This window comes from Tachypleus tridentatus, chromosome 12 (assembly GCF_004210375.1).
Source record: "Tachypleus tridentatus isolate NWPU-2018 chromosome 12, ASM421037v1, whole genome shotgun sequence".
Classification (NCBI taxonomy): Eukaryota; Metazoa; Arthropoda; class Merostomata; order Xiphosura; family Limulidae; genus Tachypleus; species Tachypleus tridentatus.
In genome coordinates this window covers 30,613,617-30,633,972 of record NC_134836.1, presented here as the reverse complement: position 1 = coordinate 30,633,972, position 20,356 = coordinate 30,613,617, and the positions used below count along the sequence as shown (strand labels likewise).

At 29.2% G+C, this 20,356-nt stretch overlaps 1 protein-coding gene across 8 annotated transcripts in view; it reads left to right on the top strand.

Annotated features, from left to right (window-relative positions):
• The window catches only part of LOC143235463 (dystrobrevin beta-like), a 73,029-nt gene extending 53,463 nt beyond the window's left edge, over positions 1 to 19,566 (top strand). For 5 of the 8 annotated variants that reach the window (XM_076473660.1, XM_076473659.1, XM_076473658.1 and 2 more), the window contains 4 exons: positions 1,700 to 1,753; positions 7,075 to 7,107; positions 7,503 to 7,714; positions 11,917 to 12,177. In XM_076473660.1, coding sequence (XP_076329775.1) covers positions 1,700 to 1,753; positions 7,075 to 7,107; positions 7,503 to 7,714; positions 11,917 to 12,042 — 425 coding nt within the window. In that variant the 3' untranslated portion in view covers positions 12,043 to 12,177. Of the gene's footprint in view, positions 1 to 1,699; positions 1,754 to 7,074; positions 7,108 to 7,502; positions 7,715 to 11,830 lie in introns of all 8 variants that reach the window. The other 3 variants (XM_076473663.1, XM_076473662.1, XM_076473661.1) reach the window with 1 other exon arrangement.
• Positions 19,567 to 20,356: the final 790 nt, after the last annotated feature.

The window sequence follows — 20,356 nt, the reverse complement described above, 5'->3', positions numbered from 1 at the left end:
AAGAAAAATTTGAATTAAATATAGATAATCCTTTTTCTCTTTATAGAATAACTGAATTGTAACATGAAAATACATTTGTTTATCCTAAATAGCTTTAAATTTGTAACAGTATACATCTACTTAAATATTGTTATTTTATTGAGCTTTGACTTGTGTCTTATTAATATTAAGACTCATAAGTTGTAAACCACTTGGTGAATGTGTATCTTGTATTACACTGTAAAATTACATAATGCACAAGTTACTTGAGCTTAGCTTGTGAAAAATTTGTATTAGTTTACTTTATTTTACTTAATTTCATATTATCTAACCCAAAAAGTTTCTAAGTTATAAATCCTCTTATAATAATAATCTATATACATTAAAAACAAGAAATATAGTACGTAGTGGGTTTTTCTTTCTTTGCTTTCAACAATCAGTGATACTTAACCTTACTTTTTCATACTAATGGTGCTACTGCACTAACCAGTTTTTATTTAATTTAAATAATGCATCAAAGAACATAGAGTAATAATAACATGCAAAAAGTAGACAATTTCCCTGAACAATCACTTTTTTTTTTTTTGCATAACAAATTCATCCAAGCTAGCTGTTATCTTTCCCACAGAAATGAAACTTGTACCAAAAGAACAACTGATGATTCTCTGTTCAGAACACAACATAATATAATATGCTGTTTGACAACTGAAAACTTTGTATTTCTGTTGGTTATACATAATGTAGAATTAAACATAAGAGAGAACTGTTAATAAATTTTGAAAAGGGGATGTGACAGGTGGCTGTGCAACAGAGGTCTGGTTTACTTTTTGATAGCCCTGTAACCAAAAGAAAAATGAAAGCTATAAACATTATGGCTTGTTTAAACAATGATAATTTTATAGTGTGTAATTTACTTTAAAGTTTGTACTTGTTGGACTGTTGGAAAATTAACTAGAGACGATAGTATGGCTGAATAAAACGTTATGTTTCCACACTCATGGAAATTTAGGATTTTTTAAAGTATCTACTTATAAAATTAGGAGCTTAAAATTTATATATCCTTAAAATATGGATTGTTAGCTTAGATTTATGATATACTGATTCACATAACATAAACAAACCTTGACATGCAGTAAATAATTAATGCCTAGGTAGATAGAGTTAATGCTGATTCAAGTATTTTTGGTTTGTCATATTTTTATCACAAGTTGGAATTAAAAACTGTGCTCTTCAACAATGTACTATCAACTTTTCTTATTTGTGGAAGTTGATAGATGTTTTATGGATGGCTTCCAGGTAAATACTGAAGGGGAAGATCATGAGATTTTAGTAATTCCTTCTGCTTTAGAATTTTGCAATTGGAAAAAAACAGAACTTCAGTCTCACTACAGGCCAGCAGATATGAAGTATTAAAAAAATATAGTTAAAGTTACTTACGTGAATTACGTTTTAGTGTTTAACATTATTGAGGCTTTGTAATGGTTGTTGAAGTGATTGGTGTATCCTCTCATTATGATGCATGTTAGGAGTTCTTACTCAATTGAAATTAATTGTGTAAAAAAAATATGTGCATGCATGCCACACCAATTTTAAAATAGCTAAATTAATTTATATTTTTGTAATTGAAAAGTACAGATTTATTTAATTTCATATAATTATATTTCCTTTACTGTAAAACCCAGTTTAAAATGTTCTAAAACAGCTTTGTGTTATGTCATAGGTTCAGAAGATGAAGGAGAGGAGGTCAACAGGAAGATGGTTACCAGCGGTAGAGGTGAGAATTAAAGCCTTAACTGTTTTGCCACGGTAGGTTAAAGTGCACATGTCACAACATTTTGGAGCATTATTTGTAGAATTTTATTAAATAACATTTTTACTGCTTATGTCAATGAAATTGGCATCAAAACATAGTTTATAATTTATATATACACAACTCTAAAATTGTTATATATGTTTTAATTTTTCAGTTTGAAAGGAAATGTAAAGGAAAAAAATGTTAAGTATTGGTTTTGTTTGTCACATAACACATTTGTATTATTGCTCAGTTTCTATTTTATTATGCCCACCATACAACATGTATAAGTATCTAATGAATTAGAAACTTGAATTCTAGATATAGACAAGTTAAATATAAAATTTGAACTTCTATGATTTACTGAGATATCATTATATTTAACAAATCTACTACAGTGGTTCCACCCTTCAAATCAGTCATTTGAAAGTTCTTAAGTTGTGCTGCCTAATACTTAGTAGTTTAAGTTTATAACCAATAGAAAGAGGATTTTCTCCTGTACATAATTCTGACAGTTGTTTATAAGTGGTTTGAAGTCAAAGTAAAAATTTTACCAAAACAACAGAAGTGTGATCAATGAGTCGTTGCTCTGAACAGGAATGAGATTTTTTTCAACACACACTTACTTTATTTAGAGACCTTACTAAATTACAGGGATTTTGGGGATACTAATACAGTAATTTGATAATTTTTTTGTTTTTCAAAAGTTAATATTTGAAGCCTGCAATAATTACCTCTACACCTGCAAGACTAAACGAGGTTCACAAGAGAGACTTAACATGTTTGATGTGTGGACACAATATCTCATAACATAGATACATACTCAATCAATGTTTTTCAGTGTATTCTGCATTTACTTTCTTTGTTTTAAGAAATAAAGTAAAAATTAAATATTTATGAATAAATAGAAGTATGTATATCTATATTTATATATGTATATAACATGCAGTAGCTGAAATATAACTGTAATTTTCATTATACCTTTCTGTTTTTAGACCAATACATAGTTAGGTATACTGCATTTGTGTTTTTCTAATTGCCTAAACTTGTGAAACTTGACACTTTAAAACACGAGAGTAGTAAATGCTATAAGTAAGTGCTCAAATAACACCTTCATACACATATGCTGCAAAATTCCACAGACATCAAATAGATGAGCAGTACTACTGAAGCATCTGAAATGTAAATAGATCAGTGAGGCTTAGAACCTACAATATTTATTGGACCAGCACAATTTTGAACCATATAATAAATGTTGTTATACATTCTAATTGCAAATTTATTACCCTGGGAGATTTTTTCTGTTCGTTTCAGGAAACTTAAGCCATTTAGTCCAATGTTTTCTTGAAGGAAGGACATGTATGACACTTTCTTGTTTTGCACATGTGCTTTTGCTCTCGAGGGTGTCATATTATTGTTAATGGATGCAAAGATGGTTGGTAATGTAAGCTTTATTTATGGTGAGTTTTAATTTTAGATATTGAAAGTAAAATAAACACAGAAAATATATGGGATATCTTTGGCATTTGAAACTCTCAGGATATGTACTTTGAAACCTTGTGATTAATAATGAAGAAGAAAAGGACACAACTGCTCATTTTATTTCTGATTTTATAATTTCTCTTTTTATTATGTTTGAGTTTTGTACAGGCTGAAGAATCAAGTAATAAATGTAATAACAGATAAAATATAAAATTTTATTGAGAAAAAGTTGTATATGTATTTAAGATGTTACATAAATGAAATTTGAGATTACTGAGATAAAGTAAAATATTTTTAATCTTAAAATGAAGATTACTTTTGCACTCATGCTAGTTTTAAAATGAACAATTGTTATTATAACAGACATATTAGAAAAATACTTCATTAAGAAATCTGACTTTTCATATGCAAAAGCCTTGTAAAATTTATTAAAAGTCTGGCAAATTTTGTGAAGATGTACTTCATATATTAGAAGTTAGTAGCATGTGAACTATGACAAGTACAAGTGATGATGAGGTCAGCCCCATGGCCCAAGCCCATGATGAGAGTTAAACTTTTGCAAACATGAAACATTACTTTCAAGTGAAGTGTTATACATACTTATCAACAATAAAACAATCACAGGATTAATGATGGTATGTGCTAGTTTATTTTATAGAAAGAAAAGTCTGCCATACATCATCTTATATAGCATTAAAAGTATTTTAAATTGATTGTACTTAACTAACTTTTATAAAAAATTACCTCTTTATTCCTTCTATAAATTAGAAAACTGTTTCTAAAAGAGCCACTTCTAGCCTTATATTTAACAACAGATCAAAGTGCATAATAAGATTTCATAGTTTCAACTTCCAATTTATAAATTTTTGTATATTAAAAGCAACAACCAAAGTAATTACTTCAATGAAATAAATAATTTCAAGAATTTATTACTAATTTATTACTCTCACAAGAAGTGTAATAACTGAAAGGTTAGAAAGTCTATACAGGGAAGCATCAAGATATATGTTTGAGGAACTAACCCTAACTTTCAGGTGATATACTTATAGCTTTGTTACCTTTGAAACTTGTAGAAACAAAAACTTTAATTGGTTTACTTCCAGCTTTTGATATCAATAGATAAAAAAATTAGTTTTGACCTACATGAGTTAGAAATAAGTCGCAAAGATGAATAAAGACCAAAGATTTGCAGCTATATTGTTTATGACTAGTTTTAACTACATATATAAAAGATATTAAATATTTCTACCCCCTAAATCAAAATCTAAACCTGAACATTGCAGGTAAGCTTTTACTTTACTGGTGATTTTTGGGAGAAGGTCAAGCATATATTTTCAAAACTTGCTGATGTCACATACCCTCTTAAAAACAATTATAGACAGCTGGATATTGCTAAGTAACATTACATCTAAACATTTCTAACCCTACTGTTGTGATGCTGGAAAGGATGGAGTTTCTTTAAATAACACAATGGCAAAGATATGTAATGCACCAACAACCTTAATAGTGATGTGGATTAGACAGTAATTATCACCGTATTTTAAACAATAATTTACTTTCTCATGTATTGTCACCAGTAAAGTGAAGAAATTTCATTAATGTTATTCTTATCCATAGTAATAATACTCAGTAGTGTTTGTTTTTAACTCTTACCACTTTTTAAACAAAAAAATCAGTTTTCATTATTTTTCAAAATATTTTTCTGTGAATACATGGAGTTAGTGTTGAGTGTTTAAAATACAAAGTGATTTTCATGTTATAATTAAAAATACTTTTTTTCATCTGAAAATTGTTTAATTTAGTTTGTGTATTTTCTTAAACATCCTAAATAAATATTAAACATTTTGTCTCAGTAAAGCTGTGTATTTTGTCTGTTACTTTCTCAATTTGTCTAACTTTATCATAAAAAAAAGTTACAATTTTTTTTTCATTTCTAGAACAACTGTAAACTGTAACAGGAATCCACGATTGTTTATCTTAAATAGCTTAAGGTTTGTAACAGTATATACCTGTTTTGATTAAAATGTTATTGTTTTATTGCCCTTTGAACCCTGTCTAACTAATGATCCTGCCAAATAAGTTGTAAATCACTCCATAAATGTGTAGTTTATGTTGTTGTATCAAATTACGTAATGCAGGATGTACATGTAAGAATATATATCTTTTCATTATCTTACCTAATCTAACATAATAAGTTTCTAATCTTCATAATTAAGTTACATTTATAATGATCAATAAGTAACATGCATGAAAAATCAGAAATTTAGTACCGAGCAGGGTCTGTTTGTTATTGATTGTTACTGAACCTTAAGCTTACTTCTTTTATATGAACGATACTACAATACTGAATAATTTCTATTGAACTAGGTAATGACTTGAGAGTGTAGAATATTAACATGCACAAAATGATCAGTGTCCTACAAGTATGTGACAAGAATCTTTAAAAATTCAGCTAAGCTTGCTGATGTAGTTTCTGTGAGAATAAACTTTCAAACTGGAGGCAGTATAGACAATTCTCTGTACAGAGAACAATATAAAGCATCATTTGACAGATTAACACTTTGTATTTCTACTAATTATAAACAACATAATATTAAATATTGGAAATAACTATTGGTGTTTGTAAAAGATGGGATGTAATGGGTGGTAGCAAAAGGTGGTCTGATTTTCTAGTTTATGGCTCTGTTGACAAACAAGATTGAAGGTTGTAAAACTTTTGTGATGCCTGAGTAATGTCAGTATTATATTGAGTAGCTTACATTGAACTCCATACTTTTTTGGGTGGTATTAAATAAATTAGAGAAAAGAGAAGAACAAATGTCATAATTCTTTACTAGGGGATAATGAAGATATTTTAAAATATATCATTACAAAACCATGAATGGAAAACTTTTATAATACTAAAAATTGATTTATAAACTATATTTTGATGCCAAATCTATTTATATACAATAATGATAAAGTAACTTAATAAAATTTATAATGTAATTTTAAAAGGTTTTGACTTGCACTTTGACATACACATGGTGAGAGTATTAATAAAAATTGTACATTCATCAGTATTAAAAGATCTAGATGTGGTTTTATGTTTAGGTTATTTGGAATGTGAATCTGTGTTCATGACTTGCATCCTTTTGCTGCATAAACATGTTTTGTACTTTGAGGTCATGGGTATGTTGTAAGATTGATGGTCAGATCCTACTATTCAGTCAAAAAAAGAATAGCTGAAGAGTTAATGTTCACTAGATGCTTTCCATCTAGTTTACCAGTTTAAAATTAGGGATTGCTATGTAAAGATAGCTTTTGTGTAGCTTTGCTCAAAAATTTCAAAAACAAACAAACCATTTTAAGAAAATGTGAGTGACCATGCTAGCTCATTTCCTTTTTTGATAATTCTTCAAAAGCAATAATTTTATGTATGAAAGGTATTATGAATAAAATAAGGGCTAAAAATGTTGCTGGTGGTGTCACAATTAGCTTCTAGGGTGAAATATAAATTATTATTATGAAATATGTTTAATTCTCTGTAGTTCACTGTAAGGCACTTAGTTATTGTTATTCAAAAAAGAAAATGTATAAGTGTTTATTTCTTTAAGAGTATTATCTAATTTTAAAATGAGTTTACAGAATCAGACCCCATGTTTTGGGTATTTTAACCTTTCATGACTGTCATTGAGTTGATTTAAAAAACCATTGATCACGTGAACGATATGATTCATAATAACGTTTTCTTTTGGAAAGATTGCACTATAGCTGGCAATTTGGTGAATATTTGCAGTGATGTTTTTAATACGTACATAATATATACATCTGTCTCTCAGATTCCAAGAACATCAACTTGGATATCATCAAAGGTAAAATATAGTACGATTTGAGTTTTTTCTTGTTTCTTAATAAAATAGTCAGAAGTGTAATGAATTAACTTTGGATCAACAAGTTTTTTTAAGTGGTGAATGTTAATTTAATATACAATGTAAAAGTTACATTTAGACTTTGGTTCTAATGAGCAAAGAATTTTAAGTTATTTCAGTAGTAACCAAATGAATTAATCATTCATGAGAGAAATCTTGGTTAATTGTATTTTGTAATATTTATGAATATAGAATGTATGCCAAGTAATAGTTGAAATACATAATGTTTAACTTGTTACATAGGAAACTGATGTGAAACTAAAGACTCTTGAAAGTTTGGTGGGGGTTATTAATTGGTTAAGTGTTAAAGGTTTAATATTTTACTTTTATTTCAATAGGCTTTGAGACAGAGGGATCAGAAAGTGCCACAGGAAGCCTGAAGGTGGGTGGAACACTTTGGTGGGAGGAAAAGCAGCGGGAACAGGAGAGTCACTTCCTTGCTCAACTAGAATCTAGGAAGTTACACTCTGGCAATGGTGAAAGTGGCCATCAGAGTCTGGAACTTGGAACTGAAGAAAATGGACAAGAACTCTATGACAATGATCCACCGGTATGTTATTTAATATTTTTAGCTTCCACATAAATATAAGACATTAAGTTTTTTTTATAAAGGATCAAAATTGGACCAGTAGTTGTGCAAAGCTGTTTATCCAGGAGTGAGTAATTGATAATGATGCGAGTTAAAACAGAAAATTTTATGATGTAATTCTTGAATACTAAGTTATGAGGTTAATGAAACTTTAAAGAACCTTTTAGTAAAGAACAAAACTGTTAGTATATGATAGTTTCTTAAAGATGATGTATATAGTTACTAAACAATCAAGTATAAACTTATTCGTTTAGTACAGGCATAGGTTATTTGTATGCAATGGTTAGTTTACTTTTTGAAATCTGATGTAATATACAAAGAACATATGAAATTTATAACATATGTACACCATTACCAATAATAAATAGTAAGAAACAAATATACAGAAAATGCAATACATTTAGCAATGAAGGGGAAAGAGGATATAATATATTGTTCTTTTGTTCAAACACTCTTCTCATGCACAAAAAGATATGCACAGTAACTATGCTGCAATTAAACAGCTGAGTGGAAGTACCAATAGTACTAATACATTTCTACTTTTAAACAACTAGGTGAAAGTATCCATAGTAAACATGCAATTGTACTTATAAGTAGCTGGGTAAATGTACCCGTAGTAAACGTACAATTTTGTTTCTAAACAACTACATAAAAGTGACCATATGTTTCTACTTCTGAACCATATGATCAAAGTACACATAGTAACTGTTTATTTCTACTTTTAAACAGCTGGGAAAAAGTGCCAATAATAAACTGCATTTTTTACATCTAAACAACTGGGTGAAAGTATCCAAAGTAAATATACATTTGTACTTCTAAAGAGCTGGATGAAAGTATGTATAATAAACGTACATTTCTACTTCCAAAGAGCTTGATAAAAGTATCCATAATAGTCGTGAATCTATTTTTATATAATGTTTGATTATTATAATAAGTTATATGCACATTTTATTATCTAAAGATCCTGTAATATATGTATATAAAAATATAATATATGCAAAATGTCCAAGAAGTAAAATATAATAGTTATTATTCTTCACAAAATGAAGAAGTAGTTATTCTTCACAAAATGATCCAGTACCGAGTCGTATGTATACAGTTTTAAAGAATTTGATTAGTTATATACTAATTAAAGCAGTGATTCTCAACTAATGGACTGGCTTTTTCTGGTGGTCTGTCTGTGATCACTGTCCACTGTAGCCTAAGACAACAGTTACTGCCCTTAGCTGAAGAATTATCAACTGCATATGTTTACTATTGTGCCAAATAACTAAGTGGGCTTTGAGTGCAAAAGATTGAGAAGTTCTGGGTTAACCCTTTCATTGGTCAAATCCACTCATCTTGTATCTATGAAAGTAATTAAACTGTGACTTTTGATAATGCTGGCATATTTTCACAAAACTTTGCAGATTATTGGTAAGCATTACAAGGCTTTTAAATACAAAATATCAAGTTTTTGAATTAAGTATTATTATTTCTTAACTAAATATTTTCTAATAAGATTTTTTTTCAGAATGTAGACTGTCCAACATGCATAGTAATTTCCATTTTAGGATTAAAAGTACTTTTATACTTTGAAAAATTTCAAATTTCACATGTGAAATCTTTATAAACTCCATATAATTATCAAATATTTAAAAAAAAACTTTTAAATTTATCTATTATTTTGACAATCAAATCAAAATCTCTGTAAATATTTGACAGATTTAACCAATTTAACCATAAAAAAAAGTTGGGAAATAAATATAAATTATGCTTTTTTGTTCTAGAATGACTACAGATTATAGCTCGACCACAAATGTTTAGTTTAAACAGCTTAAATGTCATAACATTATATATTTCTATATAATTATTGTTTTTATTGTATTGACATTATAAGCCATTGCTAGGTAACATCACAGAAGCTACAACAATGTGGCACATATGCACAAATGTTACTTTAACCAAGAATGTAAAAATGACCTTTACAGAGTAATCTGTTTTGACTGTCCTTTAGTGGACTTGTAATTTTGTAAAACACAGTCACATTTCAGTTGTAAAAAATTATATATATGTACATACACTATTATTGGCCCGGCATGGCCAGGTGGGTTAAGGTGTTCAACTCGTAATCCGAGGGTTGCAGGTTCGAATCCATGTTACAACAAACATGCTCACCCTTTCAGCCATTGGAGGCATTATAATGTTATGTCCAATCCCACTATTTGTTGGTGAAAGAGTTGTCCAAGAGTTGACGGTGGGTGGTGATGACTAGCTGCCTTCCCTCTAGTCTTACACTGCAAATTAGGGACAGCTGGCGCAGATAGTCCTCGTGAAGCTTTGTGCAAAATTCAAAAACAAACAAATACTATTACTATTTACAAATACATTATTTAAATTTATTATTAGTAAGTAAATAAATACAGCAGACATCCTTTCAAATTTATATACATAAAACCTAAAAATTGTTTTGTTTAAAACCCTCCATGTGTGAAATTTTAAAAGGCTTTGCAATTTATAGCAAACATCAAACAAGTACAAAGGTCATCATAACTAGAAGATACAACTCTCTGCTGTATTTATTTACAAATACATTATTTAAACTTATTATTAGTAAGTAAATAAATACAGCAGACAGTTGTATCTTCTAGTTATGATGACCTTTGTATTTATTTGCTATAAATTGCAAAGCGATTAAAATTTTACACGCGTAGGGTTTTAAACAAAATTTTTTTAGGTTTTATGTATATAAACTTCAAATAACCAAAAAAATAAATAAATAACTATATTGTTAACAGAATTCCATTAGAATTTATCAAGCTGTATTTGAATCTAAAAGAACATGAAATTTTGAGCAGACTAAAGACTCAACCTATATCCTTGAAATCTTGTTTTGAAAGAATGAGATGATGTTGATATACTTGAAAATGGCTGAGAAAGCTATTACGGGGAACATTTGGAGCTTTTGATTGGTTATTTGCATGTCATAGACAGAAGTAGGTGTAAATAAGGGAACATTTTTAAGCATGAAAAGATGTGAGCAGGACCACTGTGTTTCATCCAGTACAGTGGCATTATTTCAGCAAATAGAAAATAGGTTAATATTTTATGTAATAGCTTGCCAATATTGGTAATTTGAATTTCTAATTTGTACCAAACTACAGACATTATTTTTGAACCAGTCATGCATTCAACATACTACATAACACACAAAAATCAATTTTCACGCATTTTTTAATATTTACTCTTAAATTAAGAAATTAAATAGTATACAATACTAAAATTTGAATTATAATCTACAATTTGATACTAAGTTCATAAAATAGTCATTCAGTTATATTTTGAATGTAAGTCAACAAGTGTATTGTTGACCATGGGAAGACCTATCTTGGTAGAGTTAAAGAATTTGTAATAACCATTTTAGAATAGTAATAATTGTATGTAATGAAAACAGTGTGGTTTAATATATTTCTTAGTTTTGCAGTGTATTTCTGATATTTTTGAGTTCTTAGGTCTTGTGTTTCATTTCAGTTTTTCTTTGATTTATCTAGTTTATTTCATTTTAATGTTTTTTTTTACAATTTAATATGATTATTTGAGTTACTGTTTATTCTAAATTATTATTTGGTTTTATTCAGTTTTGAAAGTGTCTCAAAAGTTGACCTAAGTTATCACACTTGAAAATGATCTTTTACTGTTTGTTTTCTCTCATACTTCATCTACTGTAACTAGATCTAATTAGTATATCAGAAGCAGTAACAGATACATGTACTTTCATCCTTTTCTCCCATAGTATGTTGAAAAACATATTGCATTGTCTTTATGTATGAAACCTCATTAGTGTGTGTGAAAAATAACCAAATGGTTTCATTCAGAAAAACAAACTTGTTATTTGTAAGATTTCTTTATTAGAATTATGTATAATTTGTTTTTCATTTTGTTCTTTGTTACAAAAACTTATCAAATACCAGAGACTTTAAAATATTATTTGCTACACAAATGGTTTTGTTTAGTTAATCTTTTTTTTAATAAACAGTCACTTTTGAGACACTTTTTTTTCATTATTGCATTTTGTTTTGAGTTTATTTGTGTTTTCAGTGTGCTCCTGCCAGATCTAGTTGAGCTGTGTGTACCCATTCACCTAATGCAGCTGCTTAGGCAAACTTCTTTCCTTCAAACCTTAGGACCTCAGCTTATTCCATCGTCATGCATCGCTCACAACAGATGATGAAAGCTATGTCCGCACTGATGATGAAGAAGGTGGAAACACTGACTGGGAAGAGACTATGAGAAGATGGGTGAACCGCTAATCCAAACAAGCTTTCTATATTCATCATTTTTCTTCCCTCATAGCACAGTGCTGTGTTGCTGTTGTCTCAAAAATCTCCTGTCTTAAAACACAAGTACCTGTTGCTTTGACTGCAATCATATAAGCATATATGTATGGCTACAGATTCACTACTTTACTCAAAAGTGTTTTGTAAAGCATCACAGTATTCCCTGTGTTTTATGAGATTGTAACATACATTTTGAAAGAAACCAAGTTTTATACACAATTGGCTGTGCACATATCACAACTTCTACTGTTATGGATATTCTTAAAACCATTGTTTGCCTTTTTTTTTAATACTTAATATGCACTTTGTTTTATTTGTGAACAGTTTAGTTGCTAGAAAAGTTTTGTGTATTATATATATGATGAAACTGTAAAATTTATTATGTTACAAAGTATATGTTTGGAAAGTTTTCATCTGTGCTCTAACATACAGACAGAATTGAAAACAACTATTGTTGTAAAGTATATGTTAAGAGAATTCTGTGCTGAATGGTGAAATGATTTAGGATGATGTTTCTGTCCTAAATGTATGTTAAAAAATTTTTGACTTGGGTATCATCAACACAAAATTAAAACCAATATTTGTTGTAAAAGTAGATGTTGGGAGAATTTAGCTTCATGATGAAATTATTTTTGATGATGCTTCTGTTCTAAACTAGATTTTAGGAAAGTTTTTAATCTCTATAAGATGATATTAAATGGGAAACATTCTTGTTTAAAAATGAATTGTAAGATGCTAGGAGACTGTGTTGTGACGTACTGTTGAATGTTGTGTTTTTGTAAGATTGTAATATAGATAGGTTTCATCTGTATGTGAGGAGACATTGTTAAGTAGTTGTATGGAAAAGTTTTTTTGTATGTGATGTAAAAGTGTTGACTTCCTCTACCCGTTTCTTTTGAAATAAATGTTAGATCTTCTGTGATGAATCACTGTTGAAATCATTCTTGTTTGAAAGTTTGAATGTGTATGTGATATAACACAATTTATTACCTTTTATTTAGTAAAGGTAGCAGTTTGATCTGTACAAGGTGAGACAGTGTTGAGTGTCATTTTTTTCATAAAGGTAGTTGTTTGGAAATGTTTCATCTGTATGTGGTGAGACAGTGTTAAATGCTTTTTCATAAAGGTAGTTGTTTAGTGAGACTAGTGTTAAATGCTGCTTCTGATGTAAGGTAGTAATTTGGAAAGATTTTATCTACATGTGGTAAGACTAGTGTTTAGTTGTTGGTGTTTAAAGGTTACATGTAGGGAAGGTCAAATCTCCATATAATAGACAATATGGTTTATTACATAGTTTATTAATAAGTGAATGTTTTGGAATGTGCTAAAGTGAAAAGCACGTTATATAAATGACAATTTTGTGTATTTGTTATACATGTAAATTATATCAGTGCTTGTATTGTGTCTTCCTATTCTTCTTTCACAGATATTTTCTCTTATGAGATTACATTCAGATGGGTTGGGATTTAGAGGTTTCTGGTTTCTTTATCTTTCCTTTAATGTAAGTTCAGTCTTGCTTACATTTTTCTACCAATCCTAAACATCCATTTACTCACCATCTGTTCATGTAGCTAGTTCAGTAAAGTATAAAAATTTGACACAAAAATCCTGCTGTCTAAGCTAAGTGATGATTTATTGTGACATTGTAAATGTTTCTTATGATTATATTGTAGACATTTGACAAATGGAACATCTTAAGATGTCAGACATGGTATGGCAAGGGTTGTTCACACTTTGTTTTAATTTGTAACAATAAAAATTGCAAACTGTAGAAATTTTAATTTTTTTTGTAGTTCTTGTAAAAAGTAAAGATTTTATTAAGTTTTAAGAGTAGGGTTTCCAGAATAACAACAAATAGTTTTTTTTATGTGTATATTAATATTTTAACATCACTGAAGCAGTTTAAGCTATAACAATTTTTTACCATTTGTTAAATAATCTGATGTTTATGACACAGCCTTTTAAGTCCACAGGCAAACAAAATTAATTAAAAGTTTACCTACCATATTTTTTGGTATATAAGATGCACCTTTTTCCCAAAAGAGGGGTCTCAAAATTCCCCCCCTTCCTGTGCCCTATACACCGAAGGTCAAAAGTTTTATGCATATACTACTTTTGAAGTATTCTAAATAATAATAAAAGATTATGCTGATTTTGAACAAATAAATAAATGATAACTGTGGAAAATATTTTTTTCCCTGAAGATGGTCTCAAAAATAGGAATGCATCTTTTATGCTGAAAAATACAGTAATTGAAATCATAATAAATGTACCTGAGCTCTCTTGACCATCTTAAAAGATGTTGAGTTTGTTTCCTTTTTTGTGGCTGGGTAGCCCTTCAAAGTTCCATTCTTGCTTCTGCCGACAGATTAGGGTAAGAAAATGTAGCAGAGAGTAAACAAACATTGTACCATTGTGATTTGTTAGGTAATGTTACAAGTAAAACTTACAAGATCTCTGTGTAACAACTTTTAGGTATCAAATTCACAGTGAGGTGTAGGTAAACTTGGACAGTTTAATACTTAAGTGTTTCTGATTAGGACAAAAAATAAGGCTGGAAATTGGGATGCATCATCACATTACTGATGTTGAGCCATGCATGGTAAATTGGTTAATATGCTGGACTGTGTGTCCAAGTGTCCTTGTTTTACTTATCATTGCCATAAAAAAACAGAGTGAAAGTTGTCATTCTTTGTCACTATGAGTTAATCATAAGTGTCTCACTATCCAGTTAGAGTTGATCAGTATTTGTCACAATTATGTTATGTGAACTGATGAGGACAGGTTTCACAGTAGCTGACAATGATGATAAAGGTACATTACCTCAAGAAGGAACTGATATCTTATCATACTATGGTCAATTTATGTGAACTTAACAGATCACATTTCACAGTAATTGAATATGATGAGATATTTGCTATAAAGAAAAGCCTGTCCTACTTGATATACTAATATTTTCCACACTCACTGTTTTATCATTATAAATAGTATGTTTTATGCTTAATACACACAACATAAAAATCATTACTTCTGTTTTCTGCAGATAAAATTGACAAACAACCAAATTTTGTATGTTTAATAAATATTTAAGTATTGAGTTTTCCTTCTCATTAATATGAGCTTAAGTTTTTTATAGTTATTTGTTGAATGAGGTGATTTATGAATTCTCATAGAGACACAATTACAGTTCAATATGCACAGGAAAAACTTTTGGGACTGTAGTATGGGCTTAAACATTTCTTTTGTACATTTAGCACACAAATTTAACCTGTTTTTGTCTCTCTTCACTTGCAATTGAACTGATTCATCACGTTAAAGTCCTGATTCAATACATGCTGCTAATGGTTCCACTTCATGTTGTACCAACTCAATTTATTATGTAGGGTTGATTCAATATGTGCTGATCCCTTGATTACTGCACATTTCATGAAGTTAGCTTTTACTAAGGATGTGATAAGTTTGTTAACCTAATGCTTTTGCCATAAAGAACACTGAGACATAATAGAATGTAGAATATTTAGTATAAATGAATATCTCTGGGTTTGTCAGCAGATAATGTCAAAACAATATAATATAGCATAAAATGTTTACCAGGTACAATCTCATTAAGAAGTTTTTAATTCTTTGTATGATAGTGAATGAGTGACATCACTGTTACTTTGTAATGGGTAATGTAGTTCAGAATGTTTCGTATAAATGTTATGATAGATAGTGACATTACTGGTACTTTATAACAGGCAATACCAAGTAATGTAGTTTAGAATGTTTCATGTAGATGTTATGATAGATAGTGATGCCATTGGTACTTTATAACAGATAACACCAAGTAATATAGTGTGTCTTTCATATAGATGTTATAGGTATTGACATCAGTGGTACTTTGTAACAAGTAACACCAAGTAATGTAGTGTATCTTTCATATAAATGTTATGATAGTGGTATTTTATAACAGATTACACCAAGTAATGTAGTTTAGAATGTTTAATATAAGTTGTTGTTTCCATAGGACCTACTTGTGCTATTTATTATAGTAATATTACTGGTACTTTTTTAACAGATAATCCCACGAAATGAAGTTTATAAAATGTTTAATGTTAGATCTGTTGTAAAACCTTAATTTGGTTGTTAGCATGTCTAATGAGTGTGAAATGCCTGTAGGTAGCACACTTTACAAGGTCATACAAAGAAGGGAAAAATACATCAGTTAAAAAAAAAAAAAGTACGTTGAGTAGAAATGTCAAATCCCCTTGTTTCATTACTGTTGTTTGGCCTTCCTATAGTTAGCAAGAACAGGTCTGTAATGAACTTTAGAAGCATACTGTGTTAAGTAAATAAATTCTATAGTAAATGAATTATAGCTTGTGTTATAACATACTGTGAACCTCATAGTCAGCCACAGTATATTTCCTTATCAACTATTAGAAGTTGTGTAGATGTCCTTAATCATTAGTATAAATCACATATCCTCTTGTGCCTGATTCATCACTATGCTTTGTTAACTGCATATACTTAAAAATGAGTTGTTGAGGTACTGTGTACTAGAATGATAATAACCTGAGTTTAGTTGTATGTACTGAGAAACAGTGTCACCAAGCAACACGTTTCTCCACTAGGCTGATGTTATGTGCTTTGGTCATTTATAAACAGCTTATTATTGGGATGAAATAACTGACCTTTTGATTCTCAGTCAGTTATCCTGCTGAACCAATCAAACAGTACTTCTTTATACTTTGTTTTAACAGCTATATTCAGAATTCCTACTTTGGTACTGATTCTGTTTGTTAGAGTTATTAAGTCTTAATATTTTATGTGTTCATGGGACCAAATGAATTTGTTATCGAATGTATAACTTTACAATTTCGTAGTATTCTCATGTGAAATGCTTTAGTTTTTTATTTTGTTCAATCTTCTATTTGAATGAAATGCTTAAGTGTAAAATTTCTATAGTATTAGTGTTTGATTCATATTGTTTACAAAGTTATTCGTACTAATGTGTTCATTTTTAATTTCTGTTACTCAGAAATAACATTATAAACGTGCTCAACTTGGATTAGATTTCCTTAGTTTCTTTTTTTCTTGCTTATTTTTAACATACATTTCTCTGCTGCAGTAAGAGCTCATGTAATTTGATTTCACTGTTGACTGATAACTAAAATGCTAGTCTCAGAGAGCTAGCCACAATTATATTATCTTTAACTAAATAATGTTTCCTGTATTGAAATATTTTTCTTGAAACTACTCCATGTTAAGTATTCAAGTTTTAGTAGTAATATGAAAATAAGGAATGTTGCATTGCTCAGGACATTTGATTGGTAGAATAGCAACTTTAGTAAATAACTTTACTTGGCAAGTCTAGATACTAGGAAAACACTTGTTTTTATGAAACATGGTTTGGTGTGATTTAACCTGTTATCCAGTAAATATTAGTTGTATAGACAGTATCATTTCATACATTCTTTTGTTTTGTCTACATATATAAATGCTGTTTTTCATAAAGTCTAAAAATTGAAATTCACTGTATTGTAAGAATTTTTAACTGTTAAGATTTAAAAAGTGGACTTAACCTAAATAATACTTCAAAGCCTCAATCTTCTCTATAACTCAGTTGTTTCTGACGTTATCCTAAATCATTACCATGAAATGAGGTTTACTCCTAGACCTTTAATTTAGTCAGTAAATATTAGCAAAGCAATTAAAATTTGTAGTTTTGAAACAAAGCATTTATAAATTTTCATCTGGTATTAGCCCTTTTAGATGTGGAAGTGTAAGATAAGAAATTGTGAAATTAAACACTGATTACTTTAATGACATAATATTCATACAGTATAATAAATTAAGACATCCAATGTGTATTGTAAAAGAAAAAGTACAGAATATGAAAAGCTGAAAGTGTATTTGTATCAAAGTGTTATTTATATATCCACCACTAAAGTAGTTTATGACCGACAACCGGTTTTTGTAATCAATTATGTTACCCTAAATTTTTTGTTTTACTTACGCTTCTAATTTTGTGTTTAAAGTATCCAGTTGAATGAGATATTTCACTAATCATATATTAACGTATAGTTTTGAAGTACGTTTCTGGCATTTTCATATTATAATATCAAGAATGTAAGGTTATTTTCAGATCCACAAATCAGACGTTGTGGATTTATCAAATTACTGTTTCATAAAATACTCAAAAGTGAATCAAGTGTCATTTTCGTTGCTGTTTGATATAGCAAATAGTTATCACTAACGTATCGTATTTCTTCTTGACAGAAATAATAGCACAAATGTTTTGTGTACCGACCTACAGTTAGATTTATAAATGTGAAATATATATTATGTGATGGTGAATTATGTAGTATTTTAATACTGCAGTAGCAACATAAGGGTCATGTTCCTTATATTTCCAAGGAATACAAAGTAATTAATAGATGAAAAATCTCAAGCATACTCTTACGACTGTCTAAAAAATAAAAATCTTAAAAGTAATTTTTGTCTTTCCTTCTTTAAAGTTTATTTGTTGAGACATAGTTTCATTTAAAAGAATATAGATATTGGTAAAATTAATGTTGTGTATATTGTACAGATTGTGTGTGAGGCTTATGCTAATATGTGCTTTGATATGTGTGAATGGAACTTAGGAAATATATTAGTGATTTAGTCAGCTGGTAAGATTTATTTTTAACACAAACAAATTATTATTTCTAGTCTGTTTACTGTATTAAATCGTTAGTACTGTCACAAAGCAGTTTTCTGCCACTTGCCCACCATAGACCGTGTGCCTCATCCACATGAATCATTTCCATTAACCTCTTAACCTTTTGAAAAATAAACATTTCTGTATTGTTGTCTTAAAAATTCACAAGTTATTTTACAATTACTGTTTAAGGCACTTAAAATATAAAAATACTGGAAGAGAAGATATTTTTTCATACAGTTGTGAATACTGAAATTGCTATGTTACCTAATACATTCATTATTAATAGTAATCCAACAAAGTACTATAGAGTAAGAATATATGGAATTACTTTATATTTCTGACTTTGGATCTCATTACTCTGCAGTCAGGTGCTTGGGTTTTGTAGGTGTCTGTCTTTGCAAGACTTTACATATGTTTATTAAAGTCTATTCATTGTACTTGTTTCTGGCATCCCATAATATTGATTTGTGTTGTATACTGTATAGTTTTATACAGAATGAATATTTGTTATTGTGAAAATAAAGGATTTGCAAACTTGAAGAATGATACAATGAAGCCAATTTAAGATATCTTAACCAGTGACTGACTTTTGTTTTTCAACTATTTTCAGTAACCAGTACAAAAGTGCTCAAAATGTGAGTAGATAGTTAAGATTTCTAGACAAAAGACATTAGGAAAATAGGTATTGTTGAAGAGAGTTGATTCCTGTATTCAGTAAGGAATTTTGTACTATTTCATCGTTGAAAATGTAACGTTGTTTCATCTGCTACAACTCATTGAAATAAATTTTTTTTCTTCGTACCAAGTGATATGTATATATAGTCTGTATAAACTATTTTGTATTAAGAAGTCAATTTAACTGTTGCTTTAAAAAAAATTCTTCCCTTCTCCTGATAGCACTATCCTGCAATTTTCTTACAACATAGATTTGTATACATCAAAATTAAATATTTAAGGCTGTAGGATGGTAGCATTACTTCATTAATGGCAAAAAAAGCCTTTCCACTTCGTGACCATGTTAATAATGGAATTTTTAAAGAACATCCAATATTGTTGTAGAACAAATTCTGTATTATGTCTGGTATTGTGTTATATGGTTTGGATACCTATTCTCTATGTACCACCATATTTGTGAAAAAGGGTATTTACTTTCAACATAATTTGATAAGTTTACAGACATCAGCAAATACTATGAAATAATTTTAATTGTTACAATACTTCACTGAGTGGAGTTCAACAATAAAGTTATTTTCAGCAGTATTCACAAAAGTTAACTTGCACTTTAGAACAAAAATACAATGGTATTAGACCACATGTCTGGAGAAAATGCACACAATAGTATACTGTTTGCCCTTCTTTGGGGAACTGTCATGAACTTTAACTAAAATCTTTCTCTGGTGAAATACTACTTGCCAACCTATGTTATTTTCTTTATGGACCCCATATTTAGATAGGACTAACCCCAAAATCTTACATCAGTTCATGGAAGTGGTACACTAACGTAACCTCCTGTATTTTTGAGTTATACAGTATTCCTTTTTAAACCTTTAATGTTAGAAAACTGGTAACACCACCTACGAAAAGGATGATGTGGTAAGA